Source organism: Mastigoproctus giganteus, chromosome 14 (genome assembly GCF_048544385.1).
Source record: "Mastigoproctus giganteus isolate SK-2022 chromosome 14, ASM4854438v1, whole genome shotgun sequence".
Taxonomy (NCBI): domain Eukaryota; kingdom Metazoa; phylum Arthropoda; class Arachnida; order Uropygi; family Thelyphonidae; genus Mastigoproctus; species Mastigoproctus giganteus.
The window spans coordinates 72,969,155-72,990,744 of NC_143588.1; the positions used below are offsets into that span (position 1 = coordinate 72,969,155).

The window sequence follows — 21,590 nt, forward strand, 5'->3', positions numbered from 1 at the left end:
CAGTCACAAAAGAACTGGATGTAGGGAATAACTTTGACATTATATACTTGGATCTTAAAAAGGCTTTTGATACAGTTGCACATGGAAGACTGCTGCACAAATTGGAGCAGTGTGGCATTGGAGGCAAATTGCTGCTATGGATAAAGGGGTGGTTGAGGGGGAGAAGACGGAGAGTGGTAATCAATAGACACTGTGCATCATGGACTAATGTTATTAGTGGAGTCCCTCAGGGTTCAGTGTTGGGTCCATTATTGTTTTCTGTATTTATAAATGATATTGATGATGGTATATCAAGATGAATGTCCAAGTTTGCAGACGATACAAGGATAGCAGGGTTGTCTAGGACACTACTGACACTATGCTGCTGCAACAGGATCTGTAAAGGTCGAGCAGATGGGCTGAGAGGTGGCAAATGAAGTTTAACATTGACAAATGTAAAGTACTACATATGGGAAACAGCAACCCCAGAGCAACGTATCAACTCTGTGGTACTACACTGACAGTGGTAGAAAATGAAAAGGACCTAGGGGTAACTATGCAGGCAGATATGAAGTTCTCTGAGCAGTGCAGATGGGCTGCAAGAGTAGCTCATGGTGTCTTGTCAATGATATACAGGAATTTTTCTAGCAGGGATAAGGAGGTGATTATTCCCTTGTATAAGGCAATAGTCAGGCCACAGCTTGAGTACTGTATACAGGTATGGAGGCCTCATTTCAAGAAGGATATAGAGCTGCTGGAATGAGTACAGAGAAGGGCAACAAGATTAGTTAATGGAACAAAGGGTTGCTCTTAAGAAGAAAGGCTTAAGTTTTGCAAATTACAGTATCTGGAGACTAGGCACCAGCGAGGTGATCTGATAGAGGTGTATAAAGCCTTGAATGGTTTGAGCATGCTCAATACTGATGAGATTCTTCCTCTTGCTCAGAATAATTACCCAAGAGGGCATAAATTCAAATTGAGGAAAGACAGATGTAGGATAGACGTGCAGAAATTTGCCTTTAGCCAGCAGGTAGTTGGTTGGTGGAATCGACTTCCATCCCTTGTCGTTGAAGTTGACAGCCTAAATAAATTTAAGGCTCAGCTGGACAGCAGGTATTTCGAATGAGAGGGGTGAAGTGGAAGTGTTTTTTTTTTTTTTTTTGGCTGATGCTGCATAAGCTTGCTTTCTTGCATCATATGCCTCTACTAATGCTAAGTTGGGCTGCAACATAATTATCACGGTACATTTTTACCCTTCCACATTTGGAAGTGTAAGTGAAGAACAGGGTGAAAGGGATAAACAGGACATTAAACACATACAGATGAGTACTATTGGAGTTGAAATGTCAACATCAGGGCTGATATTTGCTGGATACTGAAGAGGTACTGTACAGTAAAAGCATCTGCAAGAAAACAAAAGAAACGAAACACTAATAATGAAAGTCTGACTGAGTTTTTAAAGTAAAAGGTGAGTTTTTAATATACTTTTTTGATACTCAGCCCTTTTCAGTAGTATTTTATAGAGATGACAATGAATTTTCCAAAGTTTTCGGGAAAATATCAGGCAATAAAAACTGTGTGACCAACTGCAAACTTTTTTGCAATGGGTACAGCTATTTACTATTCGACGCATACTGGCTTACCTGCTCACGACAAAACACAGACTACATTTCTTTAGGACAACTAGAGAAAAGATCTGCTACCAATTGCAAAATTTTCGCAATGAGTACTGGTAGTATATACAGTGTATATATATCTGATAATTCAAAATATTTTATGTTATTATATTTTAATTTTTAAGCCATTATTTAAATATATATATATATATATATATAAACATTAGAAACAATTTTTTTGATTTAACAGCTTTTTTTTTTTTTTTTTTTTTTTTTGTTAGTTGTTGTTGCATCGGCTTCTGTGGCCACAATGCACCTCCCACAGTTTTTGTATTTTACTGTTATACAAGCCAGAGATGGGATTTGAACCTGTGACCAGGCAGGCACTTTACCCACCTGGCTAGCTCGGTCGGCTAACAAACATCTAAAATACAATAGCCACTAATCTATAGCTATATAATGTGTAAGCGTCTAAAAAAATAAACAGAAATATCTCTTATATCATTAATAAATAACCCTGCTCCTCCCTCTTTTTTACAGCATATTTTAGGTTTGACAAAGTTCCGTTCACATCAATATAGTGATTAGGTGGACTTCTTGCATCAAAAGTTTCTTTAAATTCTTAAAAGTACTTAAAAGTTTCATCTATACACTGGTGTTCAAAGAAAGGGCATCACCTAGGAACTGCACATTTCTAACCGTTATTCGCGATGGTATGTTACATTAATGACTAGCATCAGAAATAGAAATATAAACAAAAGATATTTATTAACAGTTAAGGCAAAGCTAAGTAATATTTAACAGGTGCTCTTAAAATATTCCAAAAATGAGCATTTGCAACCTTTATACAACAGTTTTGGTAAACACAACAATTATGGCTGAAATGTTATCAGAAGCCCTCAATTTGCTTCAGTTTATCGTTTTAAATGGAAAACAAAATGAAAAGTTCACCAGGTGCAAACTAATATTTAGTTGAACCGCCTCTAGCCCTGATGACAGCAGCACACTGTCGAGGCACTGACAAGATCAATTTCTGAAGATAATCAACTAATAGTTCATGGTTCCAAACACGAATTATGGCTTCGTGAAATTCACAAAGGGTGTTTGGTTTCTTTCTGGCAACTGCAGATTCCATATGATGCCAACAGTTCTCTATAGGATTCAGGTCCAGGCTGTTTCCCGGCCAGCTAAGAGTTGTAATGGATTGTTCTTCCAACCATTTTTTCACCTGTAACAAATGTAAACACATTATTGTCGAACCTCTAATGCAGAAATGAAGCTAAAGTAACTACGTAAGTGCCTACTTACACTTTTCGCCTGATGACAAGGAGCAGAGTCGTCCTGAAAGATGCGGTTACTTGGCAGGTTGAAATGGTCTGTAATGGTTGGTAGCAATTTTCCTTCCAATATAGCCAGGTATCTGTTGGCATTTACGGAACCTTTTATAAACTGCAGGTGATACAAAACTAATACTCTGCGATACGAAATGCACTCTCATATCATTTGGCTGGTAGGGAATTTCACTGTAGCCACCATACAGTCTGGATGGTATTCTTCGTCATGTCTACGGTGAATTGCTTGTCTCTCATCAGAGCCATGCAGGTTGAATTTTTCTTCTCATCCGAGAAAATAACTGACTTCCACTGCTCAGGGGTCCATTTGACCCCTGAGCAGTGGAAGTCAGCCGACCATTTTTCTGTACATTCTGATGAAGACACTGAAGAACATCAAATTGATATACATGAAGAAGTACAGCTACAGCAGCTGTCTGTGTCAAGGGATCCACGATTTTGTCCAAACCTTTATCCTTCTGAACCAATAAGATCACAGAAAGTGAACTTAATGACTCATCAGGGATCGCAAACTGCCGAAGAATAAGGCAGAGCGTTTGGCCTCAAGGCTACAACAATGAAATCTTCTCGATCGTTTTGTGAAAGTGATGAAAATGACAACATTTTGTACTCGAAATAAAGACTATGATATATTACATTGGCAGCAACGAACACGAGACATGTTCCAAAAGAATGCCAACTATTTAAAGATGCTTCTAAGGTTAGTTCAAGGCTGTGTTATTACACAATGGAAATATGCTGCCTTCAATACCTCTTGCGTATGCCATCCACAAAAAAAGAAACATAAGCAAATGGAGAACATCCTCTTAGGCGTACACTATCAGAAGTATGAGTGGCAGATATGTTGTGATTTAAAGATAATCGCCATTTTATTAAGACTACAAAAGGGTTACACTAAGTATTGTTGCTTTCTCTGTGAGTGGAATAGTTTTTCCAAGGATAGGCATTACGAGAAGAGGAGTTGGCCTCAATGAAAATCATTAATACCTGGAATAAAGAAAGTAGCATTTGAACCTCTGGGAAATCAAAATAAAGTTTTGTTTCGACTACTCCACATCAAACTAAGGCTCGTGAAAAATTTTGTGAAGGCTTTTGAAGTGAAAGGTCCTGCATTTACATACTTGCAAGAGAAATTCCCAAGGCTTAGTACAGAGAAGATTAAGGCAGGCATTTTCATTGATCCAAAAATAAAGCAACTTTTCAAAGACTAGCTTTTCAAATGTGCCCTTAGTGATAGTGAGAAATCAGTGTGGAAAGCCTTTCGAAATGTTTAGACTGGTTTTTAAGGAAATGTTAATGAAAAACTTGTCAATTCAAACAGAAATGAATTGACAGAAACTATATAATGAAACTCACCGATACTACCTCCAAACAGTTTACTATGAGATAAATCATCACACTCATTGAAAATATGCAGAATCACCATTATGAAAATTTTTCAGTTTGGACTAGTTAACCTTTTATTGGTCCCACATTTTGAACTTCTCTTCTTTCCTTTGATATTGTTGTCAAACACAGGCACTCTGTCAAGCAGTGCTAGTAATGATAGTGGCTACAGATGGAAAAAAAAAAATCTGGGTTTTGTTTAGTAATAGTGGATGAGGCAAGTGAATTCTACTCTATTGATGTTGAGCTGAATATAAAGCAAATATCAAATTGACACTATTATTCCACTCTGCAATTAAAAATCACAATAAAGTGAAATGATGAAATTAATAAGAACAAATAATAAATGATAAACTAGTAAAAATTGCTCTAAAAATAACATTTTTCCCTCAGCATTTCTGATTTTGGTCTTTTAAATAACAAAACAGTTCTTATACAGTGTCTGAAGTGTCTCTTTAAAACTGAAAGGGGCTAATTTCTTTCCACTATACAATATTTATCAGTAAATAAAAGTATAAAAATATATTTTCATCCTTTGAAACTTCATATGATGATAATTTGACATTGAACTGTTCATTTTATGAATGTTTATTTAGTTAAACATTATCCCATTAATTGCAATTATCTGCAAAATTTTGTTCTTCTATGTTTCAAATATTTAATACTTATCTTCATAAAGCACAATTGGATTGGTAACATAGTTTATTACATGTTAAGACTCCTCTCTAGGGATTTACTATGCCTACAGAAGGAACTCAGGCACTGAAATTAAAATTTGCTATACCCACCTTAACATACACATTTAGTTCCAGCACATAAGCACCTAGCATTGTAGGTCACGATATGCAGTAAACAATGGTACAAATCCAATTATATTAGTTACACACAGAAGTATTAAATATCTGCCTGCTTTAAATGTTCATTATTATACGTGAAGGAAGAATTAGTGAAAGTAATATCAGATACTATTTGCATAATTTTTAGCGAAGTTCTAATTGTTGTAAAAAGGAAATCATACTAACCAGAAAAAGGAACATCCCTTAACAATGTTGCTGTTAATCCCATCCACAGTGAAAGCATGCCTCTTTGAGAAATCAACTCTTTTACTGATTGGTATATATCTAGAAAATACAATAATTAAAATATAATCATAACATGTGGTGCATAAACAGATGTATTAAAATCTAAGCTGATTTATAAGACTATTGCCTTCCTTTTACTATATAAAAATAAAGAGAAAAACAAAAATTCTTCAGTCTATAATGGCCCTAGTTTAAAGGTCAGGAGTGAAATACAAACAATATTCCTGTAAACACCAACAAGACAGGAAATATGACTTATTTTAATGTAGGAAAATAAAGTCTGCTTATATAGGAAAAGAATAATAAGAAAAGAAGGAAAATAACAAAAACCAGTCAGACAGAGTGTCTCTTTGCAGGTTATAAAAAACTAGAATGAATGGAAGAAAAGTTTTCACAAGTGAAAGCTCCAAAACATCAGTGACACAATTGTCTGATTGGCTAAAGCTGTCTCTTACCAAAATGAAAATTTAAAGAGGGCAAAATGAAGGTCCCCTAATAAAAAATAAATAAAAATACCTGGAAAACAAAAACAAATTTGGTTGCGGATGCCTTAACTTTTCAAGGGAAAGCTACAAGATACTCCAGCATGCAATGGAGAAACGCAGTGTTGTGATAACCCTTCAACTTAGAGAGTCTGAGTTGAGTAGCTACAGCCCTGACATTAAAAATGCCACTAATCGCAGTCCTGACCAGTGAAGCGCTTGAAGCTTTGAAAAATGAAATAGAAAATGCATGAACAGAATTTGAATGTTCAAAGCCTCTAGTGACGATAAAATATTTGATATTTCAAAGTTAAAGTCGTAAAGGCCATCCCGTAATTACAAAGTATGAAAAGATAAAATAATTTTGAGAAGGAACCAAGGGATAAACAAGGGTTTTTATAGTTAATTTACAGTTTTCAGCCCTTCTTCTATACTCACCATTTAGAACTCTCCAATTTTACCCCCATCCCTTCTCTTAAGTTACTTAAACTGCCTAGCATTTTTAACATTGTTTTTAATGGTCAGGATTGTGTTTATTGTAGTGTTGGGGCTAGAGCTGCTCTACTTAGATACCCTGGGATGAGGGGTTATCGAAATGCTATGTTGATCCTTTATCTACTGGAGTGCCTTGTAACTTCCCCTTAAAAACATGGGGCATCAGCAGCTGATCCTTCTTCTTTCTCAGGTGTTTCCATTTAATCTTTATTAGGTGACCTTCACTTTAATCATTTCACCTTCTCTAAATTTTCATTTCAGCATGAGACATCTACAGCCAATCAAAGAGATATATCATCTCACTGGCATTCCAGAGTTTTCACTTCTGAAAATATTCTTCCATTCATCTTAGTCTTTCATTTCTGGAACCCCTTAAACTAGTTTTTGGCATTTTCCTTCTTTTTTCTATATAGGCAGACTTTATTTTACTACTTTAAAAAAAACAAAATTCCTTCCACATTTCCTGTCTGGTCATTGTCAACAAGAATATTGTTTATAAAATTTCTTCAAATACTTAATGAAAATTAACATTAATAAAACTTGCCAAGAAATCACAAACTAAAACTAACTCTATCTGTGCTAAAATCTGCAAAGAGAGTTATTTTTTTTAATGGATGTAATGTTTTGTAAGTAATTAATAATCTTGTTTTTTATTCAACCCCCCTCCCCACCCTTAATATAGTGGTTTTGGCATGTAGCAAAAATACTATACTGTCATATAGGACAGCAAATTGTGCTAACTCTCAGCAATCATGAGAAATGTTTGGATTATGGTTTTCAGTTACTGGCTAGGGTGAAGGTTGACAGTACAGGTAATTACCCTTGAAATGTTCCACAGACTGATCAGGCACACTTTTAACTGAATGTTGATCGCTGTTTGTCAGATGTGGGGAACATTACAATCACATGTCAATGTATACCCTCTGCACATGTTATTGTTTGTTTGTTATCTGGTTTTTAGGAGCATTAGCAACTAAGACCATATTGCTCCGGGGATATGTGGTGGTCATTCCCTGACCTTTCCGCATCCTCCGTATTTGGTGGTCATGGGCTCGAACCCCGATCTAATCAAGAAACGTGTGCTACGCATTGCTGCTCCTGCCCAACTGGCTACAGAGGTGCCCACATGTTATTGTGTGATGCAGTTTCACCATTATATTCATTATAGGACTCCTCTTTTTTGAGGAGGTTTGACTAAATTTTCCTACAGCACATACCTTGACTGGTGCTCGATATCATAAATTCCTCACCAAGCACATTATTTCCAACATTCAAACTAGAGCAGAGTTCCCCAAACTTTTTTAGTCACGGAACGCTTATCCGTAGCCTAGTGGTCAGGAGCGGGAGTGCATTAGCACACGCTCTTTGAGTAGACCGGGGTTCAAGCCCCTGACTGCTGAATACGGTCGATCTGCCAACCCGCACTGGACCAGCATGGCAGATTATGGTCCATTTCCCTCAGCATGAATTGTTGAGGAGGCTTTCATCATGCAGTGGGTTGATAATTGCTGCACTTTATCTTTTTTTTTTATATTCTTTTGTGGCTATTTGGTTTTTAAATAAAAAACATAAAATTAATGCTCAAATGCATTTTATTTTTGAAAATAAAATCAAAATAAAAATATACGTATAAAAATTATAAAATCAGTTGAAAATTAAAGCTGCATTCTACATAAGAAAAGTGTTATATAAACGTACATACCAAAACAACATGAATTATGATTTTTAAAAGGAAAAAATTAATTGCATTTTAATGGGATTGATGTTTGTGTCTTTGAATCACAAATTCGTTTATAGTAGATATAAAGATACGCTGGAAAGTTGAATTCTCATGTAAGGTGCAGCATCAAGTCTATTCCTATATTTAGTTTTTGTATATTTAGTATAATAGGAAAAGCCAGTCTCACAAATAAGTTGTAGCAAAAGGAAATAATACTCAAACTGCACGTTTAGCCACATTGGGGTACTGTTCTATTAAGCTACTTCAAAAATTATTAAGTGGAAGTTCCTTAAACTTTTGTTTTAAATTATAGTCAGAAATTAAATCAATTAGGCTTTCAAATAAGTGCACAGTGAAGCTGAATCAGAAATTCATGTAATGTGGGGAAGCAGTCAAAGTTATTTCGTTCTACAGAAGATATCCAGAATTCCAGTTTCTTTCTATATGATGAAATTTTATCCATTGTACTAAAAATTATCACATTCTTCCCTTGTAGTAACAGATTAATTTAATTTAATTTTGAAAAAATATCTGCATGATATGCAAGTCTCATTTGCCACTAGGAATTTGTCAAACAGTCAATAAAATTTCATCCTGAGTTACCAAAAGCGAAGAATACCAGTAGTTCACTATGAAGTTCAAAAAAGTCTCACAAATACTTTGCCTCTGGATAGCCACCTTACTTCAGTGTGTAAAAGAAGCACTTTATGCTGACTACCAATTTAATCACACAAAATTTTAAATAATCTGGATTGAAGTGGTCGTAAAGTTAATAATTTTTACAGCTTCATCCAGCATAATTTTTAAATATGCTGGTATTTTTTTTAGCTGCCAGAGCTTGTCTGTGTAGAACACAATGACTGATAGTGCTTTGTGGTACCACATTTAAGATTTGCATCACAGTTCCCTTTACCTTCCCGATCACTGCCTGAGCACCATCAGTACATACGCCAATACATTTTTTTCCAACTAATTTAGCCACATGAGTTGGGGAAAATGTGATAAAATTGTTGATGCAGTTGAATCGGTGTTGCTTTACAGAGATTCACATAAGAGCAGGTTTTCTTTGATAGTATTATTAAATCTATATTGGATGAATACTAGTACCACATTTAAGATTTGCGAATGGGATGACCTGCGAGACTTCTTTTCTTCTTTTCCTTGGTCAGATTACTGTTTCAAAACTCCTGATGTCAACGTTTGCTCAGATCGTGTCAGTGAAATTATTCTTGCAGGAATGGAATCCTTTATCCCACACTCCACCTTAAAATCTCGTCCTTTATCTAAACCTTGGTTTTCCAATAAATGTGCTAAGGCTGTTCAAGAGAAGAATGTTGCATATCGTAATTGGCTTGTTTCTAATTCTTCAGTTTCATTTTCTGCCTACACCAAAGCTCGCAACAATTGTAAAGCAGTTATTAATCAGTCCAAACTAGAGTTTGAACAGGCTAAGAGTAGAAAACTTGCTTCTTGCCCTAATGCCGAGCATTCTGGTCTCTTGCCAAAGCTATTGGCCGCAACTTTTGCCCATCTCTGCTTCCACCTCTGTCCAAACCAGATGGTTCTGTTGTCACTTCAGCCAAGGATAAAGCTGTCCTGCTAGCATCCCATTTTTCTTCCAGCTCATGTATTAATGAACTTGGTAAAACACCTCCCACCATTCCCAACACGGTCCATTCAATGCCTCCTGTGGTCTTCCGTCAAAAGGATATCAGAAGGATTTTGATGAATCTTGATGCTAAGAAAGCTCCAGGTCCTGATGGTATTTCTCCACTTGTTCTCAAAATCTGTGCTCCTGAACTTACTCCTGTTCTTTGCCGCCTTTTTTCACTTTCTTATTCCAAAGGTGTTTTTCCTTCTGCTTGGAAATTTGCTCATATCCAGCCAGTTCCTAAAAAGGGTGACAAATCCCTCCCATCCAATTATCGTCCCATTGCAATTACTTCTACTCTTTCTAAAGTAATGGAGAAATCAATTAACCGCCAACTCTTAAACTACCTAGAAACCTTCCGTCTGATCAACGATCGCCAGTATGGATTCCGTCGGTGTCGATCCACTGGTGATATTCTGGCTTATGTTACCCATTTATGGACTACTTCAATGGAAAGGTTCGGTGAAACACAAGCAGTTGCTCTTGACATCTCAAAGGCTTTCGATCGTGTTTGGCATAAAGGTCTTCTAAACAAGCTTCCATCTTATGGTTTGCCAACTGTTTTTAGTAATTGGTTATCCAGTTTTCTTTCTGATCGCTCACTGAGGGTGATGGTAGATGGCTCTCTGTCTTCTAACTTCTCCACTAATGCCGGTGTCCCCCAAGGTTCAGTTCTTTCCCCCACCCTTTTCCTCTTGTATATCAATGACCTTCTTCCATTGACTGGAAATCCTATCCATAGTTTTGCCGATGATAGCACATTGCATTCAACTTTCCATTTTGAGAAACCTTGCCCTGCTCAATCAGCTTCAACTTCTCGAAAATCTGCTACCAATTCCTTAAATGCCGATCTTCAGGTAATTCTCCAGTGGGGCAAAGACAACTTAGTTGATTTCAACCCTTCTAAAACTCAGTCTTGTCTTATATCTCGCAAAAAGGATTCTTCTGCTCCTATGCTTATCTTTAGTGACACTCCAATTTCTAGGCAAAAGGATATATCTCTTTTGGGGATTACCCTGACTTCTAATCTCTCTTGGCAAAAGCACATTACAAATATTGCTTCCTCTGCATCTAAAAAACTTGGTTTTCTCTTTCGCTCTCAGCGTTACTTTTCTTCCAAACAGCTGCTCACTCTGTATAAATCGCAAATCCGCCCTGCCATGGAATATTGTTCCCACATTTGGGGTGGTGCCCCCAAAACCTCTCTCAGGCTTCTTGATTCCATTCAGAAGAGGGCAGTTAGGTTAATTAATGATTCATCTCTAACGGAGTCTCTCCACTCGCTTTCTCATAGACGTACTGTTTCTGCTGCATGCCTCTTCTACAGATATTTCCATGGGCACTGTTCTTCTGAATTGGCTTCTATAATTCCCGCTCTCTCTTTCAAAACAGTCCGAACACGTGCCGCCACCAGCCAACATCCATTTACTGTCCAACTTCAAACCCACAGAACCAACTTTTCATCTTCCTCATTTATTCATTCAACTGCCGTTTTCTGGAACAACCTTCCTTCATACGTATTTCCTGAAAATTACAATCTACAGAAGTTCAAGTCCAATGTCAACAAATATCTTCTTTCGTCTTCTCAACCTCCAACCCAAGCACGGTACTAAGTACTATAGGTTCTAATACCTCTCGTGTTTGGGGTTCACATAAAAAAAAAAAAAAAAAAAAAAAAAAAAAAGCAGAGCAAGTGAAATGTCAGTGGATTCATCTATCTGCAATGAATACTCACAGCAAAGTTTCATAAAGTTTCCTTTGGTAAAGGAAATTCATAATTTCCTTTACCAAATGCCTGACCACTTGCTCACCTGACTTCAATCCATGTGATTTTTAATTATGGGTTTATTTAAAGGATTAAATATACCAGGATAACATGGAGACCCCGAAAGACAAAAAAATACACCATAAAGAGGCATGGTTGAGAACCTTAATTGAGGGAAATTTTACAAATGACAACTGACAATGTGGTCCATGATTCCAGCATATTGCTAATGTCAGTAAATAAAAACATTGAACAGTTTACTGCCACAACAATCCAGAATGCCATTTTCCATACTGAGAAACACTATCTACCTACATAGTATATCTCAGTGATTCTTATATTAGTGTGGTATAGTTATGTTCTCCCCCATGATCTAAGTGATTTTCTAAACCCACAGTACAGGCAAGTCTGATTTTTTTCCGATTCAAAAATCTAAAACATAGTATTGGGACCATTTTATCCTTTCATGCTAATAAACTATTAGCATTTTCACGTGGTAAAGCGCGTTTTATTAAATATTATTACCTCAACTCAGTTTATTACAATCTTCTAGTATATGATAGACAAAACTTGTTCAACAAAAAAATATTACTTTAGAACTGCCCATTAAGTGGAATTTCCAAGCATGCAACATTCAAGTTATGCATAACTTGTGGCCCACCAATGAAGCTGCAAGGCTTTAATACTGTCACTGGTTCACAAATTTCTTTCATGGCAAAATTGAAACCACCACCACTATCTCAGATGAAGCAAGGTTGGATATGAGTGACTAAATAACCAACCAAAATAGTAATATAAGGAAATCTATGGTTATTATGAAGGCCACTGAACCAACTAGTAAAAATCAGAACATGTTACCTGAATCAAGTCAAGCAACTGATGGTTAAATATTCTTCTGAAACAACATTAATACAGAATCTTCCCAGGAGATCATAATGCAATTTATTGCTTTTCTGAAGAATCATGAGAGATTTGTGATTTTAACAAGATGGAACCATCTGCCATGCTGCTTATACAACTATAACAGCTACAAAGGCATTTTTTTTAAACAAATAATTTCACTGGGACCCCTGCCCCAAATTTTTTCACATGGGGATATTTTAAGAACAAGCACTTATAGTGGATAAATGATAATACATCATTGGATGGCATGGTGAAACAGGTAGATTCCTATGTACAAGGTGATGGATATTTCAACATTTATTATACGAAACTCTGAGTGCATATAGGTTACTTTTGCACAATTTTTTGTTGTTTAAAATAAATTTTATGCAAAAACAAAAAAAAAAAAAAAAAAAAGAAACACTGATTTTATAATTAAACCTTATATCTTATTTTTAAACATATGAAACCCTAATACTTACCTTTGTAGCTGAATCTACGATACTGCAAATTAGTCCTAATCAGCTCTACAGGCCCTACAACTGATGCTGAAATAACTGAAAATAAGAAGCACATTTCCCAATATTAGCACATTATTATTACTGAATTATTATTCTCTGAAAAGCATACATTTAGTATTCATTTATAAATTACAAAATGACAACTAACTGAAAAATTACCATTTTAAGCTTCATTTTTTATGTGAACAAAAGAGAATTTTTAACACAGTGGTTTTTAACTTCTGATATTCCAACTAGCTCCAAATAACTTTATACTACACTGATGTCACACTCAAGAAGGGAACCTCATCATATTCAACAATTATGAGTTAATTCCAACCAAACTCAGTGCAAGTGATTGGTTGAAATAGATTAGGTTCAAAGATAGTGTCCCATTGTTGTTTGTTGTTTTTTTGGTTTTTAGGAGCATTAGCAACTAAGGCTATATTGCTCCAGGATATGCGGTGGTCATTCCTTAACCTTTCCGCATCCTCCGTATTTGGTGGTGACGGGCTCGAACCCCGGTTTAATCAAGAAGCGTGTGCTACGCACTGCTGCTCCTTCCCACCTGGCTACGGAGGCGCTTAGTGTCCCATTGCTCCCTCAGTTTCTACTCACCCGAACTCAATACAATGTGTTTGCAAATATCTATGTAACAAACTGATCAACTAATAGCTGCAATGAAGTTATTGTGGCTACTAGTTAATCAGTTTATTCTGGAAATGACTGAATACTGCAATTTACAATAAAATGTCTAGGTGCATTCCCTTCTTTGCATCTTCTATGGAATTATACAATAAAACTTTTGCTTACCACAATGGAATATAAATAATTTTCCCTGTGTGAAAAGCAAAGTTCCCACCAAGTTATACCATCTTAGATGTTTCAAAAGTATCCAACCTTCTGAAGCTCCTTAAGAGTATTCCTCTCCCAATATACACAGCACATCTGCTACCATTTCAATCACCAAATATTCACTATACACTAAAAACAGACCTATTACTACTAATGCTCTCCAGACAACCAATTGATTAATATAAGACACTAAAGCCAATTATAAGATAATAAATAAACAATCTGTTTATACTCTGGGATGACCATATGGTCAGGGGAGTTCACACGAAACCAAGAGAATACAAGAAACAGCACCGTATTTAGTAGTCATGGGCTTGAATCCTGGTCACTCAAAACACATTTACTTATGTATCCTGGCACTTGACCACTCAGCTACGGCAAGATGGAAATAATACAAGGGTTATTCCAAAAGTAATGCATAAAAGTAGTTAATTTAAAATGAATTTGTTTTATAACATATTTACATTAAAAACTTTCAATGTAGTCTCATTCGTGCATTATGACAGCCTTTTCCAACATTTGAGTAATTTTTGAAAGCCACTTAACTGTCTGCTGAAGTTAAGCTGTCAAATGCACTGGGTCAATGTTTCTAAAGACAGAAATCTTTGTCCATGCAACAGTTCCTCAAGCTCAGGGAATAGATCGCAATCTTAAAGACTTATATTAGGACTATAAAGGGGCAAGTGAGGAAGCAGCTCCTACTTCTAATTGGTGAAAACAAGATGTACAGACTGTGATATGAGGCTTTGCATTGTGATGGAGTACGGGCATACCAGCTTCTGTAGCCACTTCTGATAAATTTTCAGGTGTAATTTCTGATTAAAAAATGTTGCATAGTAATCTCCAATTACTGATCTTCCAAGGGGCACATGATCAGTGGTAATAATGGCCTAATAATCATAAGCCATGATAACCATTTGTTTCAGCTTTGATTTTGCTATTGACATTTAGAGGGGCATGGTGAAGATGGATGATTCCATCAAGCTGACTGTAACTTCAGTTCAGGTTCAAAGTCCCACATCTATATCTCATCAATGGAAACAACGAGTTTTAAAAACTCTTCATCATCTTATTGGTAATGTGCAAGTAACAGCATTGCAATTACTTTAACACTTTGCTCATTGTTCATCTGACAGAAAATGTGGGATCCATCAGGTGGTGACTTTTCATTTTTGTAGGTGAACAGATGATTTTTCACAGCTCATACTTCTGTCTTCCTCCAAAATGGCAGTAATAATGACAACTGATGTGTTGTCTATAGATGTTCTCAGTCTACCTGAGCACTGCTTGTCTTCAACACTGGTCTGAGTCTGATGAAACCTTTGAGAACAATGTGAAATTGTACTACAATCTACTGTTAACTCATCACACACTTCCTGCAGCAATTTATAAATTTGTGTTCGACCAAGTAAATTTTCAATTTTGATAAAAAATCTTTGATCTGAAACTGTAAAACTGACCTGAAGAAATATCAGCAAAATTAATTTTTAAAAGCCTCTAACATTCAATGGCAGAAGTCTATTTCAAGCACACTAATTTTAAGGTTAAACTTCACATTATTACATTGATAAATGTCAATCATGTAGATGCATGGAATGAGGGCACACGCACAGTGTGGAATATTTTTCAGATAATCCTCTAGTAGCTAATGTTTCTAATATTTAGACCAACACCTAGAATAGTAGCCTACAACTGTGGTCCTTGGACTCAACCTGGAGTCCTTGAACAAGTCTATTGGAGGGGAGGTCAGCAAGGAGGTGGACTTTCTACTCAGTATGTGCACCACAAATGAGTTACATAGCATAAAAGCTCATCCATCCCACTAATTTTGGAAGCTAGGCTTCTAGAGACCTTTCCCCCCCCTCAATCACTGGGTAAAAGGTCTCAGAAATTATGTATCAGGTAGACTGTATATACATAAACAGCCAGGATATAGAGAGTACTGTATTTATGGTACCAATAACTGCTTAAGTAATACAAAAATATAGTCTGATTTTCAACATTCACCAGTGAATTACCTATTTACATCATTATGTTTATGGAACATTAAACCTTTATAAATCTTTCTACTTAATGTGAAACTACCGTGGAAGCAATTAAAGATTAAGTTGAGGAATACTTGTATATTTTGTTTTTATAAGTCTGCAAACAGAAGAGTTTCAAACAGATTGCACTGTCAAATGATAACCAGATTGTTTCAAAGATGGCAGATTGAAATAAAAGTAACCGCCCACAATTAGGGTGAATTTTTACACTCTCCCAAAAAATGTATTTGGTTTGGATTATAATGTAAACATATGAGTTATAAACAGATGGTGCTCCTGGGGGTGCTTAAATACACTGATGTAGAGGGGAAGTATGTACATGATAAATTTGGTTTTTATCAGACTGTAAACAGGAATGTTATTAGAGTGGGGGAACAGAGACACACACACACACACACACACATATTGCAATCTCATAAGCTAACCAGCTTTTGGAAAGCAGTAGAAAAAAAGGGTGAGTTTTTGGAACATTTTCTTGAATAAAAGTTAACTGTTAAGTGATTAACTGAATCAGTGAAACATTTCTCAAAAAAATGATGCCTGTTATTTATACTACAAAACTAATGTGTATAAAATAAATTTACATCTGAAAATATCCAAATATAAATAGAAACTTCTAGATTGCTAAATACATTGCAATGATAAATAGTAGACAAAGATAAAAAAAACAACAGTTAAGATGATAAGTAAATCAAAACAAACTGTAAACTGGTTTATCATACAGATGAATAACAGTTTTGTAAGATGAGAAATTACACAATGCTACTCTGAAATGAATTCAGTTCTCACACTTGCCTGAGAGCATTAAATAACATATTAGTAGTTTTAGATTCACTATGTTATATAAGTTATTTGCTATTTACTGACTATAACTGCTACCAATATTAATTTTGAAAATTTTCTTGAAACCCAACAAAATGATGCATTTTATATGACACAGCATTGGAATAAAAAAAAAAAAAAAAAAAAATTGCCAATGATATACAACTATACTGTACATGTCTACATTAAAAAGTTGCTATTGTCCCCTTTTTTCCACAACATTTATAAATTTTAAAACGAAATTAAAAATAATTTCAGAATTTCTGAAGTTATCATATAATTTAGACTACCTCTAGCTGCTGCTCCTGATACAGCAGGCACCCAGAGTGGCTGCTGAGGTGCTTTAAGTAGATCAGTCAGTTTCTCACGAGTTTTATCATATAACGTAAAATACAAAGCAGTAGCTGGAATAGCCATAACCCTATAGAAATCAATAATATAATTTCAAAACACTAGTTAAGTATTTTATATTAAAAACAATAAAGTTTAATTTTAAAAGAAAATAAAAAATAATTTTTTTAAAAAATTAAAAATGCTCTGATTGCATAATCAGTGGCACACAATGGGTAGCATCAGCATTTCAGGCACTAAAAGTCATGATGATGCAGATGCATCATTTGGTAATAATGACTTGAATGCCTAATGATATACTCCAACTGGAGGAGGGTACATTCAATGATTATACAGTCAGTTCTGCTATAATGCTCATTTTTGCAATGCGACTGTTATATTAGGTAACAATGCAAGTATAACGCGATTTTCACATTCGCTCATGTGATTTCATCTGCAAGTAACACTAAGTGAATGCAAAACCTGGCACCAAGCTGAACATAGTGACCTGCGCAGCAATACATAGAAGTTCACAAAGCTTAAAAAATGTCAAATGTGTGAGAACTATATTTCCCATTTACTGTAGTTGTATTGGTGGGAGACAAACTGTTGTCACTCACTGTATTCACAAAGATAACATGTGATATTGTAGGCTGACTCATGTTTTCAGCAGCTCACATTTTTCTGTTCGAACAGAAATTTCGTGAGGCGTGATAGCGTGGGCAGAGGAGCACATTTGTGGAGGTCACTACCATAAAACAATAAAACCAATTTGCAGTTCCCGGTTTATTGAGCTTTTCAATTAGTGCAATTAATTATAAATGGGTAGTAAACTTGATCTTATTCCATTTGCGATAATACGAATAGCTGGAATTCTGTGGGTTTTTATGTTATTATGGTGAAATGCGTTTCCCTTTCCATGAAATCTTCAATCATATAAAAACATAAATTTTCAGAATCTTCTTTTCATTCCTATTTTTCAAGATTCGTAAACTTGTTACTCCATATCTCACTTGTGCAATTTGTGCATCCCGTGTTCACCGTTATTATTGATTGCTTATCCTTTTTAATGCTTTAAATATTACAATCCAAAAAAAAGAGAAAATGTCAGTGAACAGAAATATCAATCAAACAAACAAACAAACTTCATATCTTGTCAAGGTAAAGTGCTATATTTACTGTAATATTTATTTATTTATTAGAAATTTAAGATGTTTAAACCTGTGTTAGCAATTTTATTGGGTTTCTAACTTTTTTTAGTGTTTTACTTACAAGACTGAAATTTTTTTTTTTGAGTGCTCTGCCCCCTTTCCTATTTTTCCCCATAAGCCCTGTTGTTTTTAATGCACGAAATACTATAACGTGAAGATTTTTAGGAACACATACTGCATCAGTGGCGGATCCAGAAAAAAATGGCAGGATGGGCACCATTTTGTGCCTTGTTTGTGCACAAGCAAGGCACAAAATAATGCTCAGAACAAAACAAATATGACACTCAAACATAATGTGACTGTGGACATAGGCACACAGCTAAAGTCTGAATTACTCTGAAGTAAACATTACACATGACCAAACTGAGTTTGGTCATGTGTAATGTTATTGTGTTATATTAAAGGAGGCAGCAAAGGAAGTAAGCAAACCCCAAGCCATGATTATGAGAGCTTCATTGGACTCAGGGGAGGTACCCATAGACTGGAAATGTGCAAATGTAACCCCAATTCACAAAGGAGGATCAAAGGCTGACACAAGTAATTATAGACCTGTTAGTTTAACTTCTGTTCCAGGTAAATTAATGGAGGCACTGGTTAAAGAAGCACTGCAGGATCATCTAGACAAGAATTCAGTTATAGCTCAGACGCAGCATGGTTTTGCTAAGGGCAGGTCTTGCCTGACCAATTTGATTGGATACTATGATGTAGTCACAAAAGAACTGGATGCAGGGAATAACTTTGATATTATATATTTGGATCTTAGAAAGGCTTTTGATACTGTTGCACATGGAAGACTGCTGCACAAATTAGAGCAGTGTGGCATTGGAGGCAAATTGCTGCTATGGATAAGGGGATGGTTGAGTGGCAGAAGACAGAGAGTGGTAATCAATGGACACTGCTCAACGTGGACTAATGTTATTAGTGGAGTTCCTCAGGGTTCAGTGTTGGGTCCGTTGTTGTTTTCGGTGTTTATGAATGATATTGATGATGGGATATCAAGTTTAATGTCCAGGTTTGCAGAGTTGTTAAGGACACTACTGACGCTATGCTGCTGCAACAGGATCTCAAAAGGTTGAACAGATGGGCTGAGAGGTGGCAAATGAAGTTTAACATTGACAAATGTAAAGTACTACATATGGGAAACAGTAACCCCAGAGAAACATATCAACTCTGCGGTACTACACTGACAGTGGTGGAGAATGAAAAGGACCTGGGGGTAATTGTGCAGGCAGATATGAAGTTCTCTGAGCAGTGTAGACGAGCTGCAAGAGTAGCTCATGGTGCTTGTCAATGATATACAGGAATTTTTCTAGCAGGGATAAGGAGGTGATTATTCCCTTGTATAAGGCAATGGTTAGGCCACATCTTGAGTACTGTATACAGGTCTGGAGGCCTCATTTCAAGAAGGATGTAGAGCTGCTGGAACGGGTACAGAGAAGGGCAACAAGATTAGTGAATGGAACGGGTACAGAGAAGGGCAACAAGATTAGTGAATGGAACAAAGGGTTGCTCTTACGAAGAAAGGCTTAAGTTTTGCAAATTACAGAGTCTGGAGACTAGGCACCGGCGAGGTGATCTGATAGAGGTGTATAAGGCTTTGAATGGTTTGAGCATGCTCAATGCCAATGGGATTCTTCATCTTGCTCAAAATAATCACCTCAGAGGGCATAAATTCAAATTGAGGAAGGATGGATGTCGGATAGATGTGCGAAAATTTGCCTTTGGCCAGCGGGTGGTTGGCTGGTTGGTGGAACCGACTTCCGTCACTTGTTGTTGAAGTTGATAGCCTAAACAAATTTAAGGCTCAACTGGACAGGTATTTCGAACGAACGGAGGGGTGACATGGGAGTGGTGTGTTTTTTTTTGGCTGATGCTGAATAAGCTTGCTTTCTTGCATCATATGCCTCTACTAATGCTAATGCCTCGAACTAGAATAGCGATAACATTAGCATCAGTGGTGCCAACTGTAGTCAGTTGAAAATAGCTCAGCAACAATGCATATATAGATAAAATCCTATGTTAACAATGAAAAAAAAAATTTTTTTTATTTGTAGCTAGAGGGAATTTAAACAATTGGTGCATATTCTCTGAAAAATGAAAATTTGTGGTATGGGCACGTGCCCTTACTCTTAATCCACCACTGTACCGCATTATAGCAGAACTGACTGTATTGCAGAAAATGGATTCAAACTACTGGTATTGGATTCTAAGGTAAATGCCTCCGCTGTCACTAGCTTATATGTGTGTATTATGTGTGCATGCATTAGGTTGAATTTTCACATCATTAATGGTCTTATAAACTTGAAAATGGAAATGACTAATAGTTTCATGTTTATGATGTTCATTTCTTTTTTTGCTTTTCCAACAGAATTAATAAATATCTTGTTATGTTGAAAAATAACATGTTATTAAATTTTTAAAATTTTCATTTAAAAAATTATAAATGCATTTAATTCGTCAGCTGTTATATCATTGGGATACCTACCCACTCATCAATGAGGGCCCAAATAGCCCTTAAATGGTCATCTGGTTGGTGGTACCCACTGAAAATAGGTAGCAGTAAGCTCCTCTTCTACTGGGGGAAGTATTACTTTTTTTTTTTTTTTTTTTTTTATGAAAACCACAAAACTTAGGTTGTTTGGTTTTTTTAGGAGCATTAGCAACTAAGGCCATATTGCTCCAGGATATGCGGTGGTCATTCCCTGACCTTTCCGCATCCTCCGTATTTGGTGGTGACGAGCTTGAACCCTGGTCTAATCAAGAAGCATGTGTTTTGCACTGCTGCTCCTTCCCTCCTGGCTATGGAGACGCCACACACACACACATACACATACTTAATACCATGCATGGGTTGGAGGTTGAGAAGATGAAAGAAGATATCTGTTGACTTGAACTTCTATAGATTGTAATTTTCAGGAAATACGTAAGAAGTAAGTTTGTTCCAGAATATGGAAGTTGAATGAATATATGAGAAAGAAGAAAAGCTGGTTCTGTGAGTTTGAAGTTGGACAGAAAAAGATGTTGACTGGTTATGGCATGTTTTTGGACTACTTTGGAAGGGAGGGAGGAAAGAAGGGGGGGAATTATAGAAACCAATTCAGAAGAACAGTGCCCATGGAAGTATCTATAGTAAGGGTACGCAGCAGAAACAGAACATCTATGAGACAGAGAATGGAGAGAATCTGTTAGAGATGAGTCATTAATCAATCTACCTGCCCTCTTCTGAATGGAATCTAGAAGCCCGAGAGAGGTTTTGGGTACACTGCCTCATATGTGGGAACAATATTCCATGGTAGTATGGATTTGTGATTTGTATAGAGTGAACAGCTGTTTGGAAAAAGAGTAACACCCAGAGCAAAAGAGAAAGCCTAGTTTTTTAGATGTAGAGGAAGCAATATTTGTAATGTGCTTATGCCA

At 36.1% G+C, this 21,590-nt stretch overlaps 1 protein-coding gene across 1 annotated transcript in view; it reads right to left on the reverse strand.

Moving 5' to 3' along the window:
- LOC150075239 (mitochondrial glutathione transporter SLC25A40-like) overlaps positions 1–21,590 on the reverse strand; it is a 92,524-nt gene that overhangs the window by 13,768 nt on the left and 57,166 nt on the right. Inside the window, exons 4-6 of the mRNA XM_090388410.1 lie at positions 16,923–17,053; positions 12,893–12,967; positions 5,356–5,454 (exon numbers count right to left, since the gene is read on the reverse strand). Coding sequence (XP_090244536.1) covers positions 5,356–5,454; positions 12,893–12,967; positions 16,923–17,053 — 305 coding nt within the window. The remainder of the gene's footprint in view (positions 1–5,355; positions 5,455–12,892; positions 12,968–16,922; positions 17,054–21,590) is intronic.